Here is a 13184-nt window from a genome sequence, read left to right as displayed (position 1 = left end):
TATGTCTGTGAGTAAGTCTCATAAGTCAAATTTTAAGTGATAAACATTTGAAAGTTGTCATTCCCTGTTAGCAGATGACATCTAAGCTGTCCTTCCTGAGGTCTCACATTTGTTTCAGAAAGATAGCATTTTCTTCATATTTGGCAATTATTATTAAAGTGCTTGATTATTCACTGCATCAAGTACGAAAATTAGATTTACCACTTGCATGTAAATTTATAGTCGTAAGGGTGTGGGAAGGGTTCTCTAGATATAAAAAACATGTGAAGACTTTAACTCTTCTTACTTTGTAGTCACCGATGCTGCTCATTGCAATGTATGGAGTGAAAGAGGCTGCCATCGGTATCCAGAAGAAGGTGTTACTTCGGTACCCATACTCATAATCCATATGCTCCTGAAATCATGTGGAACATGGTGAGCTGATGGCGATTGGGCATCTGTTTCATCTGTACTTTCTTAACTAAATCACTCAAATAAATGAATTGAGCTGATCACTCAAAGTGCTTCTCAAGGTCCTATATGCAACTTCTTACCCACATTCATTTTCAATCCTGTATTGCAGCAACTAGGACCTTCTGAACACGAAGCCTGATTTACTTATGAAGAAGCAAATTCAACCAAGTGATACGAATTGTCTAAGGTCATGCAGTTAATAACTTGTAAGGTAGGCATGAAACGTCTTTTCTCTGACTTTATGGTTACAATCTTACATGCATTGCTTATATACATCAAGGCTGATGTTTTAGGAGACAATAGAGATTGTGGACTGTCAGTGGAGGGGCTAGGAGAAAAATGGTCAGCACGCCCTCCATGTTAGGCACTATGTTAAAAAAAAATCAAAACCCCGTACATATTTTTTTTATTATAGTTTAAGTTTTAGGGTACATGTGCACATTGTGCAGGTTAGTTACATATGTATACATGTGCCATGCTGGTGCGCTGCACCCACTAACTCGTCATCTAGCATTAGGTATATCTCCCAGTGCTATCCCTTCCCCCTCCCCCTACCCCACCACAGTCCCCAGAGTGTGATATTCCCCTTCTTGTGTCCATGTGATCTCATTGTTCAATTCCCACCTATGAGTGAGAATATGCGGTGTTTGGTTTTTTGTTCTTGCAATAGTTTACTGAGAATGATGATTTCCAATTTCATCCATGTCCCTACAAAGGACATGAACTCATCATTTTTGATGGCTGCATAGTATTCCATGGTGTATATGTGCCACATTTTCTTAATCCAGTCTATCATTGTTGGACATTTGGGTTGGTTCCAAGTCTTTGCTACTGTGAATAATGCCGCAATAAACATACATGTGCATGTGTCTTTATAGCAGCATGATTTATAGTCCTTTGGGTATATACCCGGTAATGGGATGGCTGGGTCAAATGGTATTTCTAGTTCTAGATCCCTGAGGAATCGCCACACTGACTTCCACAATGGTTGAACTAGTTTACAGTCCCACCAACAGTGTAAAAGTGTTCCTATTTCTCCACATCCTCTCCAGCACCTGTTGTTTCCTGACTTTTTAATGATTGCCATTCTAACTGGTGTGAGATGGTATCTCATAGTGGTTTTGATTTGCATTTCTCTGATGGCTAGTGATGATGAGCATTTTTTCATGTGTTTTTTGGCTGCATAAATGTCTTCTTTTGAGAAGTGTCTGTTCATGTCCTTCGCCCACTTTTTGATGGGGTTGTTTGTTTTTTTCTTGTAAATTTATTTGAGTTCATTGTAGATTCTAGATATTAGCCCTTTGTCAGATGAGTAGGTTGGGAAAATTTTCTCCCATTCTGTAGGTTGCCTGTTCACTCTGATGGTAGTTTCTTTTGCTGTGCAGAAGCTCTTTAGTTTAATTAGATCCCATTTGTCAATTTTGTCTTTTGTTGCCATTGCTTTTGGTGTTTTAGACATGAAGTCCTTGCCCATGCCTATGTCCTGAATGGTAATGCCTAGGTTTTCTTCTAGGGTTTTTATGGTTTTAGGTCTAACGTTTAAATATTTAATCCATCTTGAATTGATTTTTGTATAAGGTGTAAGGAAGGGATCCAGTTTCAGCTTTCTACATATGGCTAGCCAGTTTTCCCAGCACCATTTATTAAATAGGGAATCCTTTCCCCATTGCTTGTTTTTCTCAGGTTTGTCAAAGATCAGATAGTTGTAGGTATGCGGCATTATTTCTGAGGGCTCTGTTCTGTTCCATTGATCTATATCTCTGTTTTGGTACCAGTACCATGCTGTTTTGGTTACTGTAGCCTTGTAGTATAGTTTGAAGTCAGGTAGTGTGATGTCTCCAGCTTTGTTCTTTTGCCTTAGGATTGACTTGGCGATGCGGGCTGTTTTTTGGTTGCATATGAACTTTAAAGTAGTTTTTTCCAATTCTGTGAAGAAAGTCATTGGTAGCTTGATGGGGATGGCATTGAATCTGTAAATTACCTTGGGCAGTATGGCCATTTTCACGATATTGATTTTTCCTACCCATGAGCATGGAATGTTCTTCCATTTGTTTGTATCCTCTTTTATTTCCTTGAGCAGCGGTTTGTAGTTCTCCTTGAAGAGGTCCTTCACATCCCTTGTAAGTTGGATTCCTAGGTATTTTATTCTCTTTGAAGCAATTGTGAATGGGAATTCACTCATGATTTGGCTCTCTGTTTGTCTGTCGTTGGTGTATAAGAATGCTTGTGATTTTTGTACATTGATTTTGTATCCTGAGACTTTGCTGAAGTTGCCTATCAGCTTAAGGAGATTTTGGGCTGAGACAATGGGGTTTTCTAGATATACAATCATGTCGTCTGCAAACAGGGACAATTTGACTTCCTCTTTTCCTAATTGAATACCCTTTATTTCCTTCTCCTGCCTAATTGCCCTGGCCAGAACTTCCAACACTATGTTGAATAGGAGTGGTGAGAGAGGGCATCCCTGTCTTGTGCCAGTTTTCAAAGGGAATGCTTCCAGTTTTTGCCCATTCAGTATGATATTGGCTGTGGGTCTGTCATAGATAGCTCCTATTATTTTGAGATATGTCCCATCAATACCTAATTTATTGAGAGTTTTTAGCATGAAGGGTTGTTGAATTTTGTCAAAGGCTTTTTCTGCATCTATTGAGATAATCATGTGGTTTTTGTCTTTGGCTCTGTTTATATGCTGGATTACATTTATTGATTTGCGTATATTGAACCAGCCTTGCATCCCAGGGATGAAGCCCACTTGATCATGGTGGATAAGCTTTTTGATGTGCTGCTGGATTCGGTTTGCCAGTATTTTATTGAGGATTTTTGCATCAATGTTCATCAAGGATATTGGTCTAAAATTCTCTTTTTTGGTTGTGTCTCTGCCCGGCTTTGGTATCAGAATGATGCTGGCCTCATAAAATGAGTTAGGGAGGATTCCCTCTTTTTCTATCGATTGGAATAGTTTCAGAAGGAATGGTACCAGTTCCTCCTTGTACCTCTAGTAGAATTCGGCTGTGAATCCATCTGGTCCTGGACTCTTTTTGGTTGGTAAACTATTGATTATTGCCACAATTTCAGCTCCTGTTATTGGTCTATTCAGAGATTCAACTTCTTCCTGGTTTAGTCTTGGGAGAGTGTATGTGTCGAGGAATTTATCCATTTCTTCTAGATTTTCTAGTTTATTTGCGTAGAGGTGTTTGTAGTATTCTCTGATGGCAGTTTGTATTTCTGTGGGATCAGTGGTGATATCCCCTTTATAATTTTTTATTGTGTCTATTTGATTCTTCTCTCTTTTTTTCTTTATTAGTCTTGCTAGCGGTCTATCAATTTTGTTGATCCTTTCAAAAAACCAGCTCCTGGATTCATTGATTTTTTGAAGGGTTTTTTGTGTCTCTATTTCCTTCAGTTCTGCTCTGATTTTAGTTATTTCTTGCCTTCTGCTAGCTTTTGAATGTGTTTGCTCTTGCTTTTCTAGTTCATTTAATTGTGATGTTAGGGTGTCAATTTTGGATCTTTCCTGCTTTCTCTTGTGGGCATTTAGTGCTATAAATTTCCCTCTACACACTGCTTTGAATGCATCCCAGAGATTCTGGTATGTTGTGTCCTTGTTCTCATTGGTTTCAAAGAACATCTTTATTTCTGCCTTCATTTCGTTATGTACCCAGTAGTCATTCAGGAGCAGGTTGTTCAGTTTCCATGTAGTTGAGCAGTTTTGAGTGAGATTCTTAATCCTGAGTTCTAGTTTGATTGCACTGTGGTCTGAGAGATAGTTTGTTATAACTTCTGTTCTTTTACATTTGCTGAGGAGAGCTTTACTTCCAACTATGTGGTCAATTTTGGAATAGGTGTGGTGTGGTGCTGAAAAAATTGTATATTCTGTTGATTTGGGGTGGAGAGTTCTGCAGATGTCTATTAGGTCCGCTTGGTGCAGAGCTGAGTTCAATTCCTGGGTATCCTTGTTGACTTTCTGTCTCGTTGATCTGTCTAATGTTGACAGTGGGGTGTTAAAGTCTCCCATTATTAATGTGTGGGAGTCTAGGTCTCTTTGTAGGTCACTCAGGACTTGCTTTATGAATCTGGGTGCTCCTGTATTGGGTGCATATATATTTAGGATAGTTAGTTCTTCTTGTTGAATTGATCCCTTTACCATTATGTAATGGCCTTCTTTGTCTCTTTTGATCTTTGTTGGTTTAAAGTCTGTTTTATCAGAGACTAGGATTGCAACCCCTGCCTTTTTTTGTTTTCCATTTGCTTGGTAGATCTTCCTCCATCCTTTTATTTTGAGCCTATGTGTGTCTCTGCACGTGAGATGGGTTTCCTGAATACAGCACACTGATGGGTCTTGACTCTTTATCCAATTTGCCAGTCTGTGTCTTTTAATTGGAGCATTTAGTCCATTTACATTTAAAGTTAATATTGTTATGTGTGAATTTGATCCTGTCATTATGATGTTAGCTGGTGATTTTGCTCGTTAGTTGATGCAGTTTCTTCCTAGTCTCGATGGTCTTTACATTTTGGCATGATTTTGCAGCGGCTGGTACCGGTTGTTCCTTTCCATGTTTAGCGCTTCCTTCAGGAGCTCTTTTAGGGCAGGCCTGGTGGTGACAAAATCTCTCAGCATTTGCTTGTCTGTAAAGTATTTTATTTCTCCTTCACTTATGAAGCTTAGTTTGGCTGGATATGAAATTCTGGGTTGAAAATTCTTTTCTTTAAGAATGTTGAATATTGGCCCCCACTCTCTTCTGGCTTGTAGGGTTTCTGCCAAGAGATCCGCTGTTAGTCTGATGGGCTTCCCTTTGAGGGTAACCCGACCTTTCTCTCTGGCTGCCCTTAACATTTTTTCCTTCATTTCAACTTTGGTGAATCTGACAATTATGTGTCTTGGAGTTGCTCTTCTCGAGGAGTATCTTTGTGGCGTTCTCTGTATTTCCTGAATCTGAACGTTGGCCTGCCTTGCTAGATTGGGGAAGTTCTCCTGGATAATATCCTGCAGAGTGTTTTCCAACTTGGTTCCATTCTCCCCGTCACTTTCAGGTACACCAATCAGACGTAGATTTGGTCTTTTCACATAGTCCCATATTTCTTGGAGGCTTTGCTCATTTATTTTTATTCTTTTTTCTCTAAACTTCCCTTCTTGCTTCATTTCATTCATTTCATCTTTCATTGCTGATACCCTTTCTTCCAGTTGATTGCATCGGCTCCTGAGGCTTCTGCATTCTTCACGTAGTTCTCGAGCCTTGGTTTTCAGCTCCATCAGCTCCTTTAAGCACTTCTCTGTATTGGTTATTCTAGTTATACATTCTTCTAAGTTTTTTTCAAAGTTTTCAACTTCTTTGCCTTTGGTTTGAATTTCCTCCCGTAGCTCAGAGTAATTTGATCGTCTGAAGCCTTCTTCTCTCAGCTCATCAAAGTCATTCTCTGTCCAGCTTTGTTCCGTTGCTGGTGAGGAACTGCGTTCCTTTGGAGGAGGAGAGACGCTCTGCGTTTTAGAGTTTCCAGTTTTTCTGTTCTGTTTTTTCCCCATCTTTGTGGTTTTATCTACTTTTGGTCTTTGATGATGGTGATGTACAGATGGGTTTTCGGTGAGGATGTCCTTTCTGTTTGTTAGTTTTCCTTCTAACAGACAGGACCCTCAGCTGCAGGTCTGTTGGAATACCCTGCCGTGTGAGGTGTCAGTGTGCCCCTGCTGGGGGGTGCCTCCCAGTTAGGCTGCTCGGGGGTCAGGGGTCAGGGACCCACTTGAGGAGGCAGTCTGCCGGTTCTCAGATCTCCAGCTGCATGCTGGGAGAACCACTGCTCTCTTCAAAGCTGTCAGGCAGGGACATTTAAGTCTGCAGAGGTTACTGCTGTCTTTTTGTTTGTCTGTGCCCTCCCCCAGAGGTGGAGCCTACAGTGGCAGGCAGGCCTCCTGGAGCTGTGGTGGGCTCCACCCAGTTCGGGCTTCGGCTGCTTTGTTTACCTAAGCAAGCCTGGGCAATGGCGGGCGCCCCTCCCCCAGCCTCGCTGCCGCCTTGCAGTTTGATCTCAGACTGCTGTGCTAGCAATCAGCGAGACTCCGTGGGCGTAGGACCCTCCGAGCCAGGTGTGGGATATAGTCTCGTGGTGCGCCGTTTTTTAAGCCGGTCTGAAAAGCGCAATAATCGGGTGGGAGTGACCCGATTTTCCAGGTGCGTCCGTCACTCCTTTCTTTGACTCGGAAAGGGAACTCCCTGACCCCTTGGGCTTCCCAGGTGAGGCAATGCCTCGCCCTGCTTTGGCTCGCGCACGGTGCGCGCACCCACTGGCCTGCGCCCACTGTCTGGCACTCCCTAGTGAGATGAACCGGGTACCTCAGATGGAAATGCAGAAATCACCCGTCTTCTGCATCGCTCACGCTGGGAGCTGTAGACCGGAGCTGTTCCTATCAACCCTGTACATATTAAAGAGGATCTTGAGTTTTGCTACAAGCCTTAATTTTGAAAAAAATTTTAAAATTTTTAATTGTTGTGGGTACATAGTAGATGTATATATTTATGGGGTACATGAGATGTTTTGATACAGGCATGCAATGTGAAGTAAGCACATCATGAAGAACAATGTGAAGTAAGCACATCATGAAGAATGGGGTATCCATACCCTCAAGCATTTATCCTTTGCGTTACAAACAATCCAATTATACTCTTTTAGTTATTTTTAAGTATATGATTAAATTGTTATTGACTAGAGTCACCCTGTTGTGCTATAAAATACTAGGCCTTATTCATTCTTTCTGTATCTATTTTTTGTACCTATTAACCATTCCCACTCCCGCTCCCCACTCCCTTTCCCAGCCTCTGGTAACCATCATTTGACTATGTCCATGAGTTCAACTGTTTTAATTTTCAGATCCCACAAATAAATGAGAACATGCAATGTGTGTCTTTCTGTGCCTGGCTTATAATTTATTTAGCATAGTGATCTCCAGTTCCATCTACGTTGTTGCAAATGACAGGCTTTCATTCCTTTTTATGGCTGAATAGTACTCCATCGTGTATAAAATGACAGGCTTTCATTCCTTTTTATGGCTGAATAGTACTCCATCGTGTATATGTACCTCATTTTCTTTATCCATTCATCTGTTGATGGACACTTAGATTTCTTCCAAATCTTGGCTATTGTGAACAGTGCTGTAACAAACATGAGAGTGTGGATATCTCTTTGATATACTTATTTCCTTTTGTGGGGGTAGCAAAGGTGAGATTGATGGATTGTATGGTAGTACAAACCTTAATTTGATCTATCATCAGTTACCTCACTACATTGCAAGTCATCTGGTATGATGAGTTTTGAAGTTTCTTTACTTCTCTGTTCTCTTACTCCCTCCTAAAACTCAGCACCCCTCTGAGACATCACAGCATATAAAACTTGCTTGTCTAAAGATGTGTTTGTGTAGATAAGGCCCTGGGAGGGGAAAAAAGGGTGCCAAAGACTACATCTCCCATCTCATATCTTTGCCTGTGGATACCGTTGTTGATTTTCCTGATTTGGAAGACCTCTGGGGGAGGAAAAAAATCACAATTCATCTTGACAACCAGCTTCCCTACTCATGACTGGGTTCATAAATGACATATTATGTCCGTGTTAGATCATATCCACCCACAGTCAGAGTTTGTTGTGACTCAGCCTGACGGGGTCCTTCCTAAGCTGAAAGACACTGGATGCCTCCTGGGTAGTTTGGCCAGGTGATGACTTGCAGGAATGGCTGGATGGGAGTGCTGTAGGACACTCCGATAGATGATAAAAATTATTGAGAGGGATCAGCAGCAAGACCTGAGCTACAGAGTGGAATAGGCTTACAGAATTGTAACAGAGAATGCCAGGAGCTGGGTGGGGAAACCAGAGGTGGCAATTCAAAGAGATAATTTGTCTACCTATGAATTCAAGGTCAGCTGGGCTGGTGGGTAGCCAATATTCTGTAGTGAAGACATCTTTTTAAAGGTGGGAATTCAGGTCACTTGCTCATTCTTGGGAACATCCTATTCTTTGTCATCCAGATAATTGGCCAGCCTACTCAAATATAATAGATAATGAAACACAGTGACACCTCAGTGGACTACAGTTTCCTCAGCTGTCTAATAATAACACAAGTTGAGAATCCCTAATCTGAAAATCTGAAATGCTCTAAAATTCAAAACTCTTTGAGTGCCAACTTGACACTACAAGTGGAAAATTCCATACCTGACCTCATGTGAAGGGTCACATTCAAAACATAGGCACACAACACAGAGTTTATTAAAAACATTGAATAAAAATATCTTCAGGCTCTGTGTAAAAGGTGCACATGAAACAAACGAATTTCATGTTTAGACTTGGGTCCCATCCCCAATATATCTCATTATATAAATGCAAATATTCCAAAATCTGAAAAAATCGAGAATCCGAAACACTTCTGGTCCCAAACGTTTCAGATAAGGGATGCTCAATCTATAATCTCAAAGTCTGCTTGGGACATTTAAACATGCTAATACATATAAATTACATGGGAAATATCTGGTTTTGTCCAAGAAATTTTTGAAGGAAGGAGGACTGCTGGAACATGGCTTGAAAAAACAATGGTATGATGTGCTTTGGAGAAGACAGGGCAATCTCCTTCACATCCCCAAACCTCTGTAGCTTTCAGGCAGCATGCAAGAAGCACTCAACAGCTCTCATAGCTCTTTCTGAGGAAGCACAGAGGTTAAAGCAAGGCAGAAGTTGTTGAATTACCTGGAGGATGGACACATCAAACAATGAACAATGTAGACTGGAGGAAGTTTGACAGTATGGACTTTCCTGCAGCAGCCTAAAGAGACTGCAACCCTGGGTGTGTCATCACCTACAGAAGGGTCTGGGGCCAAGCTAAACACCACCCCAAGACAATTACATGGGTCACCTGGGCTGTGGTGACCACATACGTAGAAACTGCTAGCAACTAGAGAAAGCATGATGTCTCCCCAGCACCAGTTCCATAGGAAGAGCTCCAGCTCTCCATTCTGCCTCCAGCATAGCAGTGCTTCACTCAGAAGGGGAGGGAAAGGGGATTGTCTGAGAGCTAGGACACCCTCCCTTTTCTATTCCAAGGTGTTAGACTGCAAAGGGAAATGGAAGAGCAAATCACACCACAACTACCCACCCTCTTCCATGCCCCTTAGACCACAATTTGACCCTGCAAAGTTTAAATTGAATAGAAAATTGAAGTTTGGGACTGCACTAGAATGATCCTTCGTAACAAAAAGTAACCAAGAAGCTATAGAATATGCCCAGGGTGTCATTTTCACCAGACGAAGTGTGTTTCAACATAACAAGATGAAAGAGGTGACCTGAAGACATAGAAGTGCACGCCCACATCTCTACCCCAGATGTTCTGCCTCTGGGCATCTAAGCAGGCCTGAGAAATTAGATTTTAAACAAGAACTGCCTTAGTTCTCATTCAGCCAGTCCCCAGATCTAATAAAGCTGAACATTCTTTAATGGAAACTTCTTTTGATTCATCCCAAGAAAAATAGTTTTAATAGCAATAATAATGAGAAATATAATTTACTGAGCACCTGCAGTTGTCCTATTTTAGGTGCCTCATCACTCGTTCCTACAATAACTGGTCCAACTTAGCCAGGTGCTCACATTGCCTCATTTACTTCTTAAGAAACTTTTGTGATAAAGTCTTTAATCTGTTTTTTGTAAATTGATGACCTATAGCCTATAGAAGTCAAGTTGCTTAAGAAGGTCACATAGTCTGACCTTTAAGTCTGTTTCAACAATGTCCCACTACCTAGGGCCACAGATGGTGACAGATCTAGACCAAAAGTCATAATGAGTTGTATTTTTCTGTTGCTCCATTGACACCAAGTCATCTGAATAAGGTTATAATGTTGTGTGGTCATTTCTAAATTGTGTGTGTGTGTGTTATAATGTTGTGTGGTCATTTCTAAATTGTGTGTGTGTATGTATATTACATACACAGTGATTTATATATATATAAAATATTGCACACAGATTTATATATGTGTGTGTATATATATATACACACACACACAAGTTTAAGAATAGATTCACAAAAAGTAATATAACATTATTTTAGCATTTCAAGAATTTTCTTGAAAACTTATCATGGCACAGTATAAATGATATATAATTATACTTACTTCAAAAAATGTGCTTCTGTCAGTCTGAATGTGTTCTGACGAATTAAAAATTCCAAGTAGTCCATTGCTAATGACATCCAGGAGGACAGGAAAGCAATTCAGCCGTTTTGTATTACATGCTATTGAAAATCTGTGATCCTGAAATACAACAAGTACCAGTTCTAAGTCTTCATAAAGCAAAGACAAAATTTAATGAGTGAACATGTTAGAAAATCATTCAAGTTATTGATAATATAAGTCCCAAGCACTGAATGTGATTAATATCACTATCACTCATAATATTTGATTAATTCTTAGTATACTTAAAGAATCCGGTATTTTGGTTTCTACCCACCATAACATCAACCATGTGGCTATTTATGCCCAAACATCACAAAACAAAATACTTCAAATGATATTTAGCAGCAACACTACGAAACTCCATAGTGCAACCTCAGTTTAACCTGGCTATAGACTTTGTTTCAAAATGTGACACATTCATTTTATAAGTATATAATGTTTGGATACTTGAGAAATAGGAGGCAGGCAGAAAGTTGTAATGAAAGTATAGATTTTCACAAATCCTGTGCTTACTTGTAAAGTCTCCCTTAAAATAACGTGTGTGTGTGTGTATAATGTGATTATTTTTCCCTCAGAGAAAAATATAAGTAAATTCATTATCCATATTGCCCAAAATGTGGGCAAGCTTTGAGAACACATTTTTGCAATCATAAATAAATCAAGTGTATTGTATTTAACCTAATTACCTAAAGCAATGTTTATTGATGTTCAAACTATTTTACTGAGCATACTGAAAAATAAACTTAAGATATAATGAGAACTATCTTGAAGGTAATTTCTTACTTTATTTTTGGCATAGAGTTTATTCCTGAAAATTAACTGTGACAAATTACAAATGGCCACACTTTGTGACACCTAACAGCTATGATTTATGCATTTAACATAATTATCTCATCTTTTCAATTTGCCTACTGTAGAGATCTCTGACTCAAATTCCTACAGGGTCTATGCAGGTGATACGAATGAGCAAAGCAGTATGCAGACATAGAAATCAGAAAAGCAAAGGCCAAGTCTACATTGGGCAGTTGTTCTCAGTTCCAACTAAGAATGAGATTTAATTATTGGAATGGAATCCAATTGATAATAACAATCTAAATGAATTATTAATTACAGCAGTGCATTCAACTTAATCAGGAATAAAATAAAATAAATTTCATTTCATATTGCCATGCTGAAGGCTATGGGGAAATAATTGTAGTCCAGCTTCTTCTATAAAAATGAGAACTATCCCATTTGTTTGTGTGGAAATTGGCCTTTCATTCAGCTGATATGAATTATTCAAATTGTACACCCATAGTCCACCTTTGGTGAAATGCAGCAACTGGAGTCCAGCATACCTTTTCATCACCTGACACAATGATAGCACCATTGTAAGATGGGTCATCTGTGCCATTTCTAGTTCCAAAGGCATCCACTTCTATAGCTATGTTCTGTCGCCTCAGTGAATGTAAAAAGTTATCAATGGTTGACCCTACATGAAGGCAAAGATTAAAGGAAGCAAAAATGAAATAAAACAATAGTCAAGTAATATTAAAAATACATTACATCACACAAAGCATATCACACAAAAGGACTGTCTAAGGCTTTTCTTAAAAAAGCAGAATTGATGTTCTGGTACAACAATCCAGTCTAACATCATAGGTATGACAAGGTTACTTTATCTAGAGCCTAGGCATTTCATTATAATTTCTATTAGTATAGAAATAAGAATTGCTGTTAACATTATAATCCTTGAAGCTATTAATAGTCTATCTATCTTTTTAAATTTGAAACATTTTTTTCCAGAGCCCAGCACAGCACAGATTTACAAAATTATACACAAAGACCTCAGAGGTGAGTCAATGATTTACCTCCCTACCTCCTCTTTAGTTGCTTTGTGCAACAAACATTAAGGTTAAGTAAACTTGCAAAATCTATTTCTAAAACGAACTCTCCCATGTCGTATTTTTCATTTTTTAATTTATTTTCTGTTTGGCCTCATATATGCTTTCTAAAACATACGAGTTTATTTTTTTCTTGGCTGTTCATGTTTTTTTGGGGGAATCTCTCAACAAGAACAACATTTAGCAGCTGCATTTCAGCCCTATGTTCACCTGTCTTATTGATGACCAGTAAATGGGTCAGAGGATCCTGTGGTTGTTGTCCTGGTGAGAGGAAGTATGTATTTGGAGACAGTTCCCATGGGTAACTTTTCTGATATGACTCGTAGAATAGATGTTCCAAAAGTTGAGGGATAAAGCTAATACCAAAAAGCAATAATCTATGCAGAGGAAAATGTAAAAGAAAAAAATAATTTTAGCAACTTTTGTGGGTTTTTAAGTTTGAAGGTATAATGAATATAATAACAGAAATAAATTATAATCAATAACCAAACATTTGAATCATACTTTGCCCCATTTCCTTGTTTCTAAAATGAGATGGGTCATATGTATCTACCTTTAGTCTTTTGCTCTCTCTCAAGTGCCAAGCAGGACATCTTGGCTTCGGGTTTATGAAGTCTGTGGATTATGACTCTTAAATCTCTCTTCACAATCC

The 13184-nt window shown here is 39.3% G+C and overlaps 1 protein-coding gene and 1 long non-coding RNA gene across 14 annotated transcripts in view; one reads left to right on the top strand and one right to left on the bottom strand.

Moving 5' to 3' along the window:
- ABCA9 (ATP binding cassette subfamily A member 9) overlaps positions 1-13184 on the bottom strand; it is a 103573-nt gene that overhangs the window by 30985 nt on the left and 59404 nt on the right. For 10 of the 13 annotated variants that reach the window (XR_010133733.1, XM_063706134.1, XM_063706141.1 and 7 more), the window contains 4 exons: positions 12743-12909; positions 11987-12120; positions 10590-10727; positions 287-394 (listed from right to left, as the gene is read on the bottom strand). Coding sequence is in view for 12 of the 13 variants with exons in the window: in XM_063706134.1 (XP_063562204.1) it covers positions 287-394; positions 10590-10727; positions 11987-12120; positions 12743-12909 (547 nt within the window). In the remaining variant the exon portion in view is untranslated. The remainder of the gene's footprint in view (positions 1-286; positions 395-10589; positions 10728-11986; positions 12121-12742; positions 12910-13184) is intronic. The other 3 variants (XM_063706138.1, XM_063706142.1, XM_063706143.1) reach the window with 1 other exon arrangement.
- Positions 294-12650, top strand: LOC134758500 (uncharacterized). The gene is made up of 3 exons (XR_010133734.1): positions 294-414; positions 563-664; positions 12435-12650. It is a non-coding gene; the product is annotated as an uncharacterized lncRNA (long non-coding RNA).

This window comes from Gorilla gorilla, chromosome 4 (assembly GCF_029281585.2).
Source record: "Gorilla gorilla gorilla isolate KB3781 chromosome 4, NHGRI_mGorGor1-v2.1_pri, whole genome shotgun sequence".
In the NCBI taxonomy this organism is placed as follows: domain Eukaryota; kingdom Metazoa; phylum Chordata; class Mammalia; order Primates; family Hominidae; genus Gorilla; species Gorilla gorilla.
This window is presented reverse-complemented; position numbering and strand designations above follow the sequence as displayed.